At 44.1% G+C, this 16531-nt stretch overlaps 1 protein-coding gene across 1 annotated transcript in view; it reads left to right on the forward strand.

Annotated features, from left to right (window-relative positions):
• Window positions 1–12565, forward strand: part of LOC100272331 (putative DUF1022 domain family protein) — a 28237-nt gene extending 15672 nt beyond the window's left edge. Inside the window, 8 exon segments of the mRNA NM_001146815.1 lie at window positions 8981–9077; window positions 9315–9464; window positions 9546–9672; window positions 10917–11029; window positions 11099–11162; window positions 11251–11344; window positions 11434–11542; window positions 12127–12565. Of these exon segments, the coding sequence (NP_001140287.1) occupies window positions 8981–9077; window positions 9315–9464; window positions 9546–9672; window positions 10917–11029; window positions 11099–11162; window positions 11251–11344; window positions 11434–11542; window positions 12127–12225 (853 nt within the window). The 3' untranslated portion in view covers window positions 12226–12565.
• The last annotated feature ends 3966 nt before the right edge of the window (window positions 12566–16531 follow it).

Consider the following 16531-nt stretch of genomic DNA (forward strand, 5'->3'; position numbering starts at 1 on the left):
TACAAACTTGGTGAGTATATCTTGAATGTACTTCGTTTGGCTGATGAAAGTGCCCTCTTGGAGTTGATTCACTTGAAATCCTAGGAAGTACTTCAACTCCCCCATCATAGACATCTCGAATTTTTGAATCATGATCCTACTAAACACTTCATAAGTAGATTTGTTAGTAGACCCAAATATGATATCATCAACATAAATTTGGCATATGAACAAATCATTTGCAATGGTTTTAGTAACGAGCGTAGGATCAGCTTTGCCGACTTTGAAGCCATTAGTGATAAGGAATTCTCTTAGGCATTCATACCATGTTCTTGGGGCTTGCTTGAGCCCATAAAGCGCCTTTGAGAGTTTATAGACATGGTTAGGGTACTTACTATCTTCAAAGCCGGTAGGTTGCTCAACATATACCTCTTCCTTAATTGGTCCATTGAGGAAGACACTCTTCACGTCCATTTGATAGAGCTTAAAGTCATGGTAAGTAGCATAGACAAGTAATATGCGAATTGACTCAAGCCTAGCTACGGGTGCATAGGTTTCACCGAAATCCAAACCTTCGACTTGTGAATATCCATTGGCCACAAGTCGGGCTCTGTTCCTTGTCACCACACCATGCTTATCTTGCTTGTTGCGGAATACCCACTTGGTTCCTACAATATTTTGATTAGGACGTGTAACAAGATGCCATACCTCATTCCTCGTGAAGTTGTTGAGTTCCTCTTGTATTGCCAGCACCCAATCCGAATCTCTTAATGCATCTTCCACCCTGTATGGCTCAATAGAAGACACAAAAGAGTAATGTTCACAAAAATGTGCGACACGAGATCGAGTGGTTACCCCCTTATGAATATCGCCGAGGATGGAGTTCACGGGGTGATCTCTTTGTATCGCTTGTGGACTCTTGGGTGTGGCGGTCTTTGACCCTGTTCTTCTTGATCATCTTCCTTGTCTTGATCATTGTCATCTCCCCCTTGATCATTGTCCTCCTCTTGAGGTGGCTCATCCTCTTGATCATCATTTTCATCATCTTGAGCTTGATCCTCGCTTTGAGTTGGTGGAGATGTTTGCATGGAAGATGATGGTTGATATTGTGCTTGTGGAGGCTCTTCGGATTCCTTAGGACACACATCCCCAATCGACATGTTCCTTAGCGTGACGCGCGGAGCCTCTTCATCGTCTAGCTCATCAAGATCAACTTGCTCTACTTGAGAGCTATTAGTCTCATCAAACACAATGTCACAATAAACTTCAACTAGTCCAGTGGATTTGTTGAAGACTCTATATACCCTTGTGTTTGAGTCATAACCAAGTAAAAAGTCTTCTACTGCTTTAGGAGCAAATTTAGACTTTTAACAAAAATAAAACATTTGCTACCAAATACTCTAAAATATGAAACATCGAGCTTTTTACCGGTGAGGAGTTCATATGATGTCTTCTTAAGGATTCGGTGAAGGTAGAGCCGGTTGATGGAGTAGCAGGCGGTGTTAATTGTCTCAGCCCAAAACCGGTCCGGAGTCTTATACTCATCAAGCATGGTCCTTGTCATGTCAAGTAGAGTTCTATTCTTCCTCTCCACTACACCATTTTATTGAGGTGTGTAGGGAGAAGAGAACTCATGCTTGATGCCCTCCTAAAGAAATCCTTCAATTTGAGAGTTCTTGAACTCCGTCCCGTTGCCGCTTCTTATCTTTTTGATTCTCAATCCGAACTCATTTTGATCCCGTCTCAAGAATCCCTTTAAAGTTTCTTGGTTTTGAGATTTTTCCTGCAAAAAGAATACCCAAGTGAAGCGAGAATAATCATACACAATTACAAGACAATACTTACTCCCGCCGATGCTTATGTAAGCTATCGGGCCGAATAAATCCATGTGGAGTATCTCAAGCGGCTTGTCGGTCGTCATGATGTTCTTGTGTGGATGATGGGTACCAACTTGCTTTCCTGCTTGGCATGCGCTACAAACCCTGTCTTTCTCAAAATGAACATTTGTTAGTTCTAAAATGTGTTCTCCCTTTATAAGCTTGTGAAGATTCTTCATCCCAACATTGGCTATTCGGCGATGCCAGAGCCAACCTATATTAGTCTTAGCAATTAAGCAAGTGTCGAGTTCAGCTCTATTGAAATCAACTAAGTATAGCTGACCCTCTAACACTCACTTAAATGCTATTGAATCATCACTTCTTCTAAAGACAGTAACACCTATATCAGTAAATAGACAATTGCAACCCATATTGCATAATTGAGAAACAGAAATCAAATTGTAATCTAAAGAATCTATAAGAAAGACATTGGAAATAGAATGGTCAGGTGATATAGCAATTTTTCCAAGTTCTTTGACCAAACCTTATTTCCATCCCCGAATGTGATAGCTCTTTGCGGATCTTGGTTTTTCTCATACGAGTAGAACATCCTTTTCTCCCCTGTCATGTGGTTTGTGCACCCGCTATCAATAATCCAACTTGAGCTCCCGGATGCATAAACCTACAAAACAATTTAGATCTTGTTCTTAGGTACTCAAACGACCTTTGATCCTTTCACATTATAAACAAGCACCTTGGGTAACCAAACACAAGTCTTTGAGCCCTTGTGTTTGGCCCCAACATATTTGACAACTAACTTGCCTGATTTATTAGTTAATACATATGAAGCATCAAAAGTCTTAAATAAAGCAATAGGCTCATTTGATCCAGTAGGAGTTTTCTTTTTAGGCAATTTAACATGAGTGGATTGACTAGAGCTAGATGTCTCATTCTTATACATAAAAGCATGATTAGAATCAGAGTGAGACTTCATAAAATGAATTCTCCTAATTTTGTGCTAAGGATAACCAGCAGGATATAAAATGTAACTCTTGTTATCCTGTGCCATGGGAGCCTTGCTCTTAACAAAAAATGGACAATCTCTTAGGGGCATTAAGCTTGACATTGTCTTCCTTTTCGAAGCCAATGCCATCCTTAATGCCAGGGTGTCTCCCATTATAGAGCATGCTCCTAGCAAATTTAAATTTTTTATTTTCTATTTCATGCTCATTGATTTTACTAGTCAGTTGTGCTATGTGATCATTTTGTTGTTTAATTAAAGCTAGGTGATCATGAATAGCATCAACATTAATGTCTCTACATCTAGTACAAATAGTAACATGATCAACACTAGATGTAGAGGGTTTGCAAACATTTAATTCATCAATCTTAGCATGTAACATGACATTCTCATTTCTAAGATTGGAAATAAAAACATTGCAAACATTTAAATCTTTAGCCTTAGCAATTAATTTATCCTTCTCAATCTTAAGGCTAGAAATTGATTTATTCAATTTGTCAATCTTAGCAATTAAACTAACATTTTCATTTTTAAGATTGGCAAATGAATCATCACAAACATTTAATTTCTCAACCTTAGCAATTAATTTGGCATTTTCAATTCTAAGGTTAGAGATAGTGTCATGGCAAATGCTAAGCTCACTAGTTAAATTTTCACATTTCTCTACTTCCTGAGGATAGGCATTTTTTACTTTAACATGCTTTTTGTTTTCCTTAATAAGAAATTCCTCTTGGCTATCCAAGAGTTCATTATTCTCATGAATAGTTTCTATCAATTCATTCAATTTTTCTTTTTGTTGCATGTTTAGGTTGGCAAAAATGGCAAGCAAATATCTTCATCATCACTAGAGTTATCCTCATTACTAGATGTTGCATATTTAGTTGAGGCTCTAGATTTTACCTTCTTCTTTTTGCCATCCTTTGCCATGAGGCATTTGTGGCCGACGTTGGGGAAGAGTAGGCCTTTGGTGACGACGATGTTGGCGGCGTCCTCGTCCGAGGAGGAGTCGGTGGTGCTTTCGTCGGAATCCCATTCCCGACACACGTGGGCATCACCGTCCTTCTTCTTGTAGTATTTCTTCTTTTCCTTCCTATTTCCCTTTTTATCGTCGCCCCTGTCACTGTCACTAGAAACATGACATTTTGCTATAAAATGACCGGACTTACCACACTTGTAGCAAACCTTCTTGGAATGGGGTTTGTAGTCTCTCCCCTTCCTTTGCTTGAGGATTTGTCGAAAGCTTTCGATGATGAGCGTCATTTTCTCATTGTTGAGCTTGGAGGCGTCGATGGGGAGCTTACTTGACGTATACTTTTCTTTCTTCTCCTCCGTTGCGTTGAATGCGACGGGTTGCACCTCGGGTGTGGAGGTGACGCCTCGCTCGATGATTTGTTTGGAGCCTTTGATCATCAATTCAAAGCTCTCAAACTTTCCTATAACCTCCTCGGGAGACATTAGCTTGTATGTAGGATCACCACGAATTAATTGAACTTATGTAGGATTAAGAAAAACAAATGATCTTAGAATAACTTTGACCATTTCATGGTCATCCTATTTTGTGTTCCGAGGTTGCACACTTGATTCACCAAGGTCTTGAGCCGGTTGTACATGGCTTGTGGCTCTTCTCCTTGGTTGAGGACGAATCGACTGAGCTCCCCCTCGATCGTCTCCCGCTTAGTGATCTTTGTCACCTCATCCCCTTCGTGCGCGGTCTTGAGTACGTCCCAAATCGCTTTGGCACTCTTCAACCCTTGCACCTTATTATACTCCTCTCGACTTAGAGAGGCGAGTAGTATAGTAGTGGCTTGGGAGTTGAAGTGCCGGATTTGGGTAACTTCGTCCGAATCATATCCTTCATCCTCTACGGATGGTACCTGTGCTCCAAACTCAACAACGTCCCAAATACTAGCGTGGAGTGAGGTTAGGTGATGCCTCATTTTATGACTCCACATACAATAATCTTCACCGTAAAAAACCGGTGGTTTGCCTAATGGGACCGAAAGTAATGGAGTACGTTTAGAAATGCGAGGGTAGCGTAAGGAAATCTTACTAAACTTCTTGCGCTCATGGCGCTTAAACGTGACGGACGGCGCGTCGGAGTCGGAGGTGGATGGTGACGAAGAGTCGGTCTCGTAGTAGACCACTTTTTTCATTTTCTTCTTCTTGTCGCCACTCCGATGCGACTTGACGCGGGGAGGTGATTCCTCCCTTCCTTTGGCGCCGGACTCCTTCGATGGAGCTTTCCCGCGGCTTGTGTCCGTTTTCATCTCCCTCTTGGCGGATCCTCCCGACATCACTTCGAGTGGTTAGACTCTAATGAAGTACCGGGCTTCGATACCAATTGAAAGTCGCCTAGAGGGTGAATAGGCAAATCTATATTTTATAAACTTTAAGCACAACTACAAGCCGATGTTAGTGTTAGAAATAAAGTCGAGTCCGAAAGAGGCCGAAAACAAATCAACCAAAGAAATAGAGCGAATGACACGATGATTTGTTTTACCGAGGTTCGGTTCTTGCAAACCTACTCCCCGTTGAGGTGGTCACAAAAAACGGGTCTCTTTCAACCCTTTCCCTCTCTCAAACGGTCACCTAGACCGAGTGAGCTTTTCTCCTCAATCAAATGGGTCACTTAGACCCCACAAGGACCACCACACAATTGGTGTCTCTTGCTTTGATTACAAGTGTCTTGAGAACAAGAATGGGAAGAAGAAAAGCGATCCAAGCGACAAGAACTCAAATGAACACGAAAATCTTTCTCACTAGTCACTAATTGTTTGGAGTGATTTTGGACTTGAGAGAGGATTTGATATCTTGTTTGTGTCTTGGAGTGAAGTTTAGAGCTTTTGTATTGAATGCAATGGCTGAAAACATGGATGCATTGAAGTGGTGGTGGTTGGGGGTATTTATAGCCCCAACCACCAAAACAACCGTTGGGGAAGGCTGCTGTCGATGGGCGCACCGGACAGTCCGATGCGTCACCAGACACTGTCCGGTGCGCCATCCACGTCACCCAACCGTTAGGGTTCTGACGGTTTCGACCGTTGGAGCTCTGACGTCTTGGTGCACCGGACAGTCCGGTGCCGCACCGGACAGACACTGTTCACTGTCCGGTGCGCCTCTGGCGCCTGCTCTGACTTCTGCCGCGAACTGTATCTCTGTCAGGGCACTGTGCAGTCGACCGTTGCGCGAATAGCCGTTGCTCCGCTTGGTGCACCGGACAGTCTGGTGGCACACCGGACAGTCCGGTGAATTATAGCGGAGTGCGCCTGGAGAAACCCGAAGGTGAAGAGTTAGAGGTCGATCCACCCTGGTGCACCGGACGCTGTCCGGTGGCACACCGGACAGTCCGGTGCGCCAGACCAGGGTTCTCTTTGGTTTCTTTTGCTACTTTCTTTTGAACCCTAACTCGGATCTTTTTATTGGTTTGTGTTGAACCTTTGGCACCTGTAGAACTTATAATCTAGAGCAAACTAGTTAGTCCAATTATTTGTGTTGGGCAATTCAACCACCAAAATCATTTAGAAAAAGGTTTGACCCTATTTCCCTTTCAGATCCCCCCTGAGAGAACTGGTGAAACTGGGCCTCGAGGTGTAGTGCTCGAGCATCCCGGTTCCCGAGGAACTATTCCTTGAGAGCGAGCCACGCCTGTCGAGCAGTGTCCGCCTGGTCACGGATGATGTCCTGTAACTCAAGTGTAATGATGTCGTGGAGCCATGAGAGGACAACACTGTCCATCATACACCATGATGGAGACAAAGGGCGGCGAGGCTGTCGAGGACGTGGTCGGCGAGAGCGTAACGCCGAAGTGTGAGGACCTGACCCACCAACGAGGGTAGTGGAAGGACGTCGGGTCCAACACAATGGACACGAGGGTCCTGATGCTATGCAGTTCGGCGGCCTGAGCGTGGAGAGCGGCGATGTGGTCGGCGTCGAGTCCAGAGGCGGCCTCGGGTGTGAGCGGAGGATGACCGAGGATGAGGCGCTGCGCGGTGGCCATCTAGGCGGTCAGAGTAGCGCCCATGGCATGCTCGTGCTCCAGGGCGAGGGACGCGGCGCGCTGGCGCTCCTGCGAGGCAGCCACGACGGCCTAGATGGTGGATGGTAGCGACTAGCAAGGAGTCGGTGGTGGGTGCCGTGGAGGATGCGATGATGTCGGTCCAGGCGGGTGCGGTGAGAGCGGGAAAGCCAGGCGAGGAGCCTCGACACCGGTGCTGCGTTGCAACGGCCGTAGGAGGGGCGTCGGGGAGGGGCTCGAGGCCGGTGATGTAGGGGGCCCTCCAACATCGAGCTCGCTGCGGGGGTCGTGGAGAGCGAAGCCGGCTAGGGAGGGGCCGACACTCAGACCGGCCAGGGAGGGCTTGGCGCTCAGGCCGGCCACAGCGAAGGAGGCGGCGACCCGTGAGGGGGCCAGGCCTGTGGTGGAGCGCGTGGGTAGGGCCACGGCGGTGGCGGTGGTCGCGCTAGGGCCAGTCGGCGCGGCGGTAGTGGTCGCGCCAGGGTCGGTCGGTGCTTACGGTTAGGGCCTCGTCGGGGCTGTCCGCGCCGGTGGGGGATGTGGGGAGGGCCTCCATGCGCCGCCGAAGGGGAGGGGAGAGCGGCGGCTAGAGCAGAGGGTGGGGGCGGTGGCTGAAGGAGCAGCCGCCGGCTGGGTGGGAGGGTGAGAGAACTAGGGAGAAAAATAACCTAGCTTTATACCATGTGGGAAACACTAACCCTGTGTTAGGGTTGGGTGTTGTATTAATAGACTTGAGTTAACTGGGCCTAGCCCATTACACAGGGGTGAGAGATTAATTACATGGGGAAAACCCCAAACCCTAAACGGGTATTCTAACACACCTCTGTGGCCACCTTCCGAATGCATGTTGTCATCTTCTTCCTTCTAAGTGTTCTGTTTGATGACCCCTTTCTTGAAGACCTTTGTTGTCTCCCCTTTCAGTTGCCAACACTTTGCTCTCGCAATCTTGACTTTTTATCCCTAGGGCATACACCTAAAAACGTAAGTCCACCACAATAAGTTTATGTTGAGAGACAACACACTCTCCTGGTATGACCTTGCAATCCAAGCATGCTCGTTTATCCTCTCTTCTTGTGAGGACATAGTCAATCTGAGTAGAGTGTTAGCCACTACTATAGGTCATTAAATGGTATTCTCTCTTACCTAAAGAAAGTGTTGATTATTGATAGGGCAAAAGGTACCGGAAAGTCTAAGACTTTCTCTCTCTACTGATTCCTACTACCATACCAAAAGGCCAAAACCTCCATGAATCGTCTCAAAACCTCTACTTGTACCTACATGTCATTGAGATCTCCAATGAAAATCTTCTCACTAGTTGGTATAGCTCTAACCATGCCATCTAAGTCTTCCCAGAAGAGTCAACATTTTCACCGTGTCCTACTTGGGGGGGGGGGGGGGCATATGCACGAACTATGTTTAAGACCAAATCAGCCATGACAAGCTTGACTAAGATAATCGTATCTCCTTGCTTTCTCATATCCACCACACCGTTTTTGAGGCTCTTATTAATCAAAATTCCTCCATTTCTATTTGCAGCCTCCATCGCCTTCTGACCCTTCCATTTAATCTCTTGAACGCATAAGATATTTACACATCTATTAGTCGCTGCCTAAACTAACTCACTTAACTTACCTGTAAGTGACCCTACATTCTAACTACCCAAATAGATCCTAGTTCGTTCGACTAACTTCTTTACTCTTTGAACCCATCCATGATATGAAGACCCTTACTCATTTTTCGCTACGCGTGGATATCGATGTAGCAGACCACTAAGGAAGCAACAACTCGATCTTTGTTCACACCGTATTTAGATCATGACACGACGCGTCACCAAGGGCTGCCAACCCAATGCTTGCCCATTTAAGAACATACCTGGATTTTGATATGGCGTGTCACTAAGAGGGTTACACCCCAACGGATTTCTTCTGGGTTTCGTCTCCATTAGAGTGGGCTGAATGGCTAGGTTCAACTTGGCTCGTCAAGCCTATCACAACCCTCTATTACCAAGGCTTGGACCTGCTATGTTGAGACAACATAAGCAGAGTTTTAGGTTTTATAACTTTCTCAAAATCAGGAAGTCCTATATTGGCTTTTGAATATTATGCTAAAATGTGAACATAACATTGTGACGATTAATTCTTCTTCCAGGGAAGGTCCGACGTTAGTCGTTGCTTGTGGCTGGGACACCATATCATATTCAAGCTTGATAAGGAAAGTAGCTTCAGATAATGTGTTCGTCATCCAGGTAGTAATCATGCCTAATCTTCTGACTTTCACTGCTATTCCCTGCGTTCCAAACTATAAGACGTTTTGGATTTTCTAGATGCATAGTTTTTGTTATGTGCAGATATACATTATGTCTATATACATAGTAAAAACAATGTATCTAGAAAAGCTAAAATATCTGCTAATACAGTAGATCTACACAATAAACTTGCAAATTTTAATCTGATCCTTATAATGTGTGCTGTTTATATTTCAGATCCAACACCCACGATCTCGCCTTGATAGGTTTGATTTAGTGGTGACTCCTCGCCATGATTACTATGCTTTAACCGCTAGTGGACAACAAGAAGTTCCACACCTGTTCCGCAGATGGATTACTCCACAGGAACCACCCAGGAGTAATGTGGTATGCTGCATTTTTCATACTCATAGTTGTCAAGTAATTTGCAGAGTGGTGGCATGCTGAATCTGAATTTTGAATAACCAGGTACTTACTGTTGGTGCACTACACCAGGCTGATTCTGCTGCGCTACGGCTTGCTGCTATAGCCTGGCATGATGAACTCGCCCCTTTGCCTAAGCCGTTGCTAATTGTCAGCATTGGGGGCCCCACCAGTAATACTCTGTCTTCTGTGCATGTCTTTGCATAATCCTGTTGAGTTTTTTGCAGAGTAAATCTAGACATGATGCCAGTTGTTGCTCTCAAACAGGGATGCTGTCAGTGTGGCTTCCCTAGCGCATAGTTTCATATAAAAACTCGGCCGGGGAGGGAAAGACCGTCTCTCGGTATTATATTAAGAAAAGACCGAGACATGGTTCCGACCCAGAAAATCTCTGAACCCTGGCCCCCATCACTAGCGGGCCGTCATCGCCCACTCTGCAACGGCCCAGCCGGAGGGTGGCGTGCAGCCCGGGAGTGGGTGGGGCACTATGAGGGGGGTTTTTTTAGCCAAGCCCGAAATTCGCCCTCGATGGGGATCGGACCCGGGCATGGATGTGCTACTTGGAAGCCTTAACCATTACGCTAAAGGCCTTTTCGCCGCATAGTTTCATATAACGAGTGAATGCATTATTTTCTTTACTGGTTGGATGATTATCTTTTATTTTGATATCGTATTGGATAGGCTTGCGTTGTAGGATTATGATCCTAGATTGGTTTCTAATGAGCTACAGAAGAATAATACTCCCTCCATTCCAAATTATAATGTTTTTGGCTTTTTTAGATACATTGCTTTTACTATGCATTTAGGCATAGTGTATATCTAAGTGCATAGCGAAAGCTATGAATTTAGAAAAGCCAAAACAACGTCATGTAATTTGGAATTTAGGGAGTAGTTTGTTGTCTGCTAATGTTGTACTGTACCTATTGATTATTAGACTTGCAAAAAACAAAGGTGTAAGTATGACAATGGAAATATCATCCTTTTAAGCTGATTAATATGAGTATATGACATTAGTTCATTGATTTAGATATTCCATCTATTTATGTTATCCTGGACTTCATCTCACCAGTAGAAAAAACAATTATAGATCCCAAATATCTGCTCAATATCCAATTTTACGAAAGAACTCCACATGTAAGTCTATTGCCCACCCAAGCGCCCAACAGGTTACCCCTGGCCTCAAACTGTGCGGTTATGTTAAAAGGACAAAATAGGCAGGCATCCAATGGAGTGCAGAAATAAGAATAGGTCTTTCATTACTTGAAAGAAAGATATCTTAATATTTCTGTCGTTCCATTTCCAAATGTATTGAACTATTTTTTTCCATTCAAAAATGTGTTGAATTATTTTGTTAATTGCTTTTCATACTCAGATACACAATGATCTTTCTAATGTGTTTTTTCTTTAAATATTCAGGGAATTGTAAATATGGTGTAGATCTTGCCAGGCAGCTCATAACTTCTCTGTATAATGTGCTAGATAGCTGTGGGAGTGTCAGAATCTCATTCTCTCCGAGAACACCATGGAAGGTATGGTATTTGGCAGTTCTTTCTATAGTACAAGTTGGTTGGCTTGACATTTCAATTGTCTGCTAGCAGGTTGCTGATACTATATTTAAAGAATTTGCTGGACATCCCAAGGTCTATATTTGGAATGGTGAAGGTAGAATCTGAAGACTAGCTCTAAGTTGTTCAGTATTTATTGCTTTTTGCTCAACTTGTTGAACTAGCAACCATTTTTACTTCTACAGAACCTAACCCTCACATGGGACATCTTGCATGGGCTGATGCTTTTGTCATAACAGCAGACTCGATAAGTATGTTAAGTGAGGCAGGTAGCACAGGGTAAGCTGTTTTCTTATTTGGAACGACTTTTGCATGTTGCAACCATTTTATGAAGTTTTATGAGTGTGGCTAGCTTATTATCGCTACAGGAAACCTGTTTATGTTATTGGGACCGAACACTGTAAATGGAAGTTTTCGGCTTTTCACAAGACTCTACGGGAGCGAGGGGTTGTTCGCCCGTTCACTGGATTGGAAGATGTAAGTTTTTCAATATTGCTATTAATGATAATCTGTTTGGAGTGCCCACTTTGATACTATTAGTAGATTTTGTTTGAGTATGTTATTCATTCAAACTAAGTTTTAGTGCCGATCATTTTAGTTTATACAAAATACTGGACTTTTGCGCATAATTTATTGCCAACTTTGATCCTAACCCCAAATCGATTTTCTTTGCTCGTGGACATGCCTAATAGCATCTCATGTACAAATATTTAACTACAAAAATATGGCAGCGCAAAATGCTGTATATTTACTCTTGGCGTCATTTATATTTCCATTGGTAAATGCCACGCTATTGTCATTGTTCTTGTGACAATTTCATCTAGAGATATTAGAAATATCTAGTTGGTGCATAAATTATTATGGATTGGAAGTATGAGTTCTACAGCATATCTGTACTTGATTGTTTTGCAACATATAGCTTGCCCCACCGTATTGAAGATTTTAGTATATACTGGTAGACTGATCAAAGTGAACAAGATAAATCTGTTTTGTTAAGTGAGATTTTCTTGAAGCTAAGATGGATGTGCTTGCACAACTTATCATTTGACTTCCCCTTGCAGATTTCAAATAGCTGGAGCTACCCTCCCCTAAATGACGCCATTGAAGTAGCTACTCGTGTTCGTGAAGTGATTGCAGAACGAGGGTGGACAGTGGGATGATGTGATCATAAGTAGCTCTCTGTTATTCTGTCTAACTTTGGTCCAGATATGATATATACGGTAAACTATAGAGTTTGGTTAGCATCACTGTGGATTCAGTTTGTGTCGTTTGGAAAAAAAAAGGAGAGAATAACATAGCCATGGAATGGCCTGTACAAAAGGTGACCCTCTCTTTCATGGTACACCCCCAAGCCAAAATTTTGAGTAACTGCACAGCTCCGGGAGATTTTTTTGGCTACTGGCAACATGTTGCCTGATGTAAATTTAAGCTGCTAGAAGGAATTGGAGTAAATAGAGTTGATAATGAGAAAATTTGAAGCTGATGCAACGTTTCGGGTTTTGTATGGTTGTATGCTTATGACTTTACCCTGTTTTGATTAAATTTGTGTATGATGAAACATGCAGAACCCATCAGCTTTTACCCCTTTTGTGGATTTTTTTTTTTTGCATCTGATGGGACTCGGATGATCTCTGGCTTCTATAATTCTGTTGCATGCCGGAACTGTGCTGCCTCCCAGCAGCTCGCAAGTTGCAGCTATTGACGCTAAGTACACACATGAATAAATTGATACTCTTTTGTAGTACATTTATACGTCATATGCTAACTGGGGTGTATTCTACTTGTTACCGTGAGACGAGTGCCTGCGCACTTAATTAATGAGCGAATTTCCATTTGAAACGAGCATTGTTATTTGTTATCCTTCATGGGTTGCCGGAACGAGACGTTATACAAACGTAGTTTTCTGTCCAGCTTTTGAAACGAACGTCAAGGCGAGACCGCGAGAGAGGTTTGAGAGCAATGGTCAGGTGCAGAATTTCTGCATCGGTCAGGTGCTTTTGTTCCCATGCTTTGAACTTTGAAGGCTAGATTGGAAGTCCAAATACCGGAGGGGATTGAAAGAGCTAAAATTCTCTCCTTATTCAAAATTGAATGAGTTGAATAAGGAGGGGATTTTAGTCCTCTCTAACCCCTTCGGTTTTGTGGCTCTCAAACTAGCCTTGAAGAGTTCTTTGGACCGCTGGAATTATACATGTAGTTCACGTGAATCGGTTTATTTTATTAAAAAAACCCTGTGTTTCAAAGGGGGTGAAGTTTGCATCATTGTATGTCTGTATATTGATCTGTTACATGTTCGGTTTGAACGAGTCTCACTAGACGCGATAACGAATAATATTTGTACGTTGATTGTATCAGAATCGTGAGATAGAAATATTGTTATACTATTCTCTTTCGAATGACCAATGAGGCGATCAGAGAAGGTAGAATGAGGGCCAATCAAATTTTACTACTAAGAACAGGAAAGTGAGCTCTTAACTTCAATTGAGATGAAGAAATCAGTTAAACAAAAAGCACATAAGCCAACTAGTGATCTCATGACTTCAAAATTTTCCTAGGACTCACACAAGACCAACAAAACAAACTGATCACAAATCAGATACCAAAAAGTCAGAATCGGGTCAAAATTATGTCGCTATCCGGTTTTGTTTTCATCGGCTCAAAGTTCTGTTTTTGAATGCGAAACTGAACCAAATGGACTTCAATTGAGCTAAAATTTTACACACACCTTGACAAATGAGTTTCCAAGGTCTCCATAAATTTTGAACTCTGACGGATTTGTAAATCAATCGCAGATCAGAAAATACGAATATACTTGTGGTTTTATTGGGGTTTTACCTTTTTGATCAAAACGAGTTTAGATCAATTCACAACCAAAAACTCTGCAAACTAGAGATTCTTAGTGGTCCAAGGACTGAATCAAACCCATAGAGAAACCCCAAAACAATCCCCAACTCAAGAACTCGAAGGTTCTTCCACAATCCAAAGAGAAAAGGAAAGGGAAGAGAGCAAGAACAAAACCAAATCAAAACTTCAGCAGAAAAAATTGAGCACATGATTCAACAAACTTTGTGGATGGCTCTGGCCACCCTTCCTTTGTATGATGAGGTGAAGATTATAAAGACACAAATGTGGAGTTCAAATCATCTGCGGATCTCAGGTTAAACTACTACGAAAACTAGAGAATGAAACTAGGGTTTTCTAAACACAAATGAGCTAGCCAAAATAGTATAGCCAAAGATATGGCTGAAACAATCGGCCCACCCTTTTATTTATATAGGGTTTTTACTACGTGCTAAACTACACCTAGATACATAGAGCTTATCCATTTAGCCGAGCGCGAAATGGACCAACTCCTGGAATTTTGATCTCACAGCTACGTGCTCCACATGAAGTTGCTTTGTGACGCACCCTTCGCGATGATGCCCCGTGATGTCTTTGATTCCCGCCAGAACCTTCACCGCCACCGCCGAGTTTTGAGGCCCAAATTTAGCAAAAAAAACTGCCATCCGTAGCGGTGGTTGGTTCTTAGAGGCTCCACCACCAAACCACCACGAGTAATGTACCGCATGCGCATCCCCCACATTCTGGACATGTGTCCCACCAGTCCTCGACCATACTGGTGACACGATCCGCCCCATCATGTCCTCGCGTGAGTGCGTGCCCAAGTGTCAGTCACCACGGCTAGTCACCCGACGACTCTGGTTCCTCGGTCAAGTCACAGTGCTCATCCTTCGCCGCTCTCGGCCCATCGGCATGAACCCACATGATCATCACCTTCATCGTCAACCACTTTCCTTGTGCTCCACATCTGCACACCACAAGCCGACAGACATAGTTGCACAACACATAACTCATGCTTTGGTTAGTCCACGACTCAACCCGAGACGCTACCCATTAACAATCACTCATCATCAACCCGAACCACAAGGGACAAATCAACCCTGTGTTCACAATATCCCCCTTGATGAGTGCATTGTCAACTGAAAGGGAATTAGGCTTACACCTAGTCCCTAATTAATTTTGGTGGTTGAATCGCCCAACACAAACAATTGGACTAACTAGTTTGCTCTAGATTATATGTTCTACAGGTGCCAAAGGTTCATCTACATCTATACTAAATCGACTGTCCGGAATACCGTAGATTATTCCGGACAGGAGAAGCTTTTTGGAAAAATAGGCCAAGCGCGGACCGTCCGGGCCCCTACGGCGGACCGTCCGCGATACCAGGATATCCTTCGGACAGAACCAATGCAAAAATACAAGTTTCCACTATGGACCGTCCGGAGGAAAAGCAAGGACCGTCCGAGCCCTCGTGCGGACCGTCCGGCCTCAGGCGCGGACCGTCCGGTAGGTGAGAAACCGAAAAACCCGAAGGTGACGGGTTCAGAGAAATGAATTATAGCGGCCTCGCGGACCGTCCGGGCCAGGCGACCGGACCGTCCGCGACTGGGTCTGTCTGACATCTGACGACGCATTAAATGCAATATAGCCGTTGATATAGCCGTTACTGCTGACCGTTGCGTTTTCAGCCGTTGATCTACAGGGGCGGACCGTCCGGACCAGGCGGGCGGACCGTCCGCGCTCAGCAGAATGGAGCAACGGCTAGGAAGTGGTTGGTGGCTATAAATACAACCCCAACCACCTCCATTCACTACACCCAAGCATTCCAACCTTCAACATTCAATACAAGAGCTAGCAATTCATTCCAAGACACATTCAAAGCCTCCATCTCTCCAAGTTTCACAATTGAGAAAAGAGATCATTAGTGATTAGTGACTTGAGAGAGAAAGTGATCCGTGTGTTATTTGTCGCTCTTGTCGCTTGGCTTTTGCAATCGTGCTTTCTTTCAATCTTTCTTGCGATCAACTCAATTGTAACCAAGGCAAGAGACACCAATTGTGTGGTGGTCCTTACGGGGAAGTTTGTTCCCGTTTGATTGAGAAGAGAAAGCTCACTCGGTCCAAGGGACCGTTTGAGAGAGGGAGAGGGTTGAAAAAAGACCCGGCCTTTGTGGCCTCCTCAACGGGGAGTAGGTTTGCGAGAACCGAACCTCGGTAAAACAAATCCGCGTGTCACACTTCTTATTTGCTTGCGATTTGTTTTCCACCCTCTCTCGCGGACTCAATCATATTTCTAACGCTAACCCGACTTGTAGTTCTGATTAACTTTGTAAATTTCAGTTTCGCCCTATTCACCCCCCCTCTACGCGACTATCAATTGGTATCAGAGCCCGGTGCTTCATTAGAGCTTAACCGCTCGAAGTGATGTCGGGAGATCACGCCAAGAAGGAGATGGAGACCGGCGACAAGCCCACTACAAGCCAAGGGAGCACTTCATCGGAAGAGTCCCGCACCAAGAGGAAGGAGAAGAAGAAGAGCTCCTCCAACAAAGGGAAGGAGAAGAAACCTTCTTCTCATCACAAAGAGAAGAAGGAGAAATCTTCCTCTCACAAGCCGCATCGGAGTG

This window comes from Zea mays, chromosome 4 (genome assembly GCF_902167145.1).
Source record: "Zea mays cultivar B73 chromosome 4, Zm-B73-REFERENCE-NAM-5.0, whole genome shotgun sequence".
NCBI lineage: Eukaryota > Viridiplantae > Streptophyta > Magnoliopsida > Poales > Poaceae > Zea > Zea mays.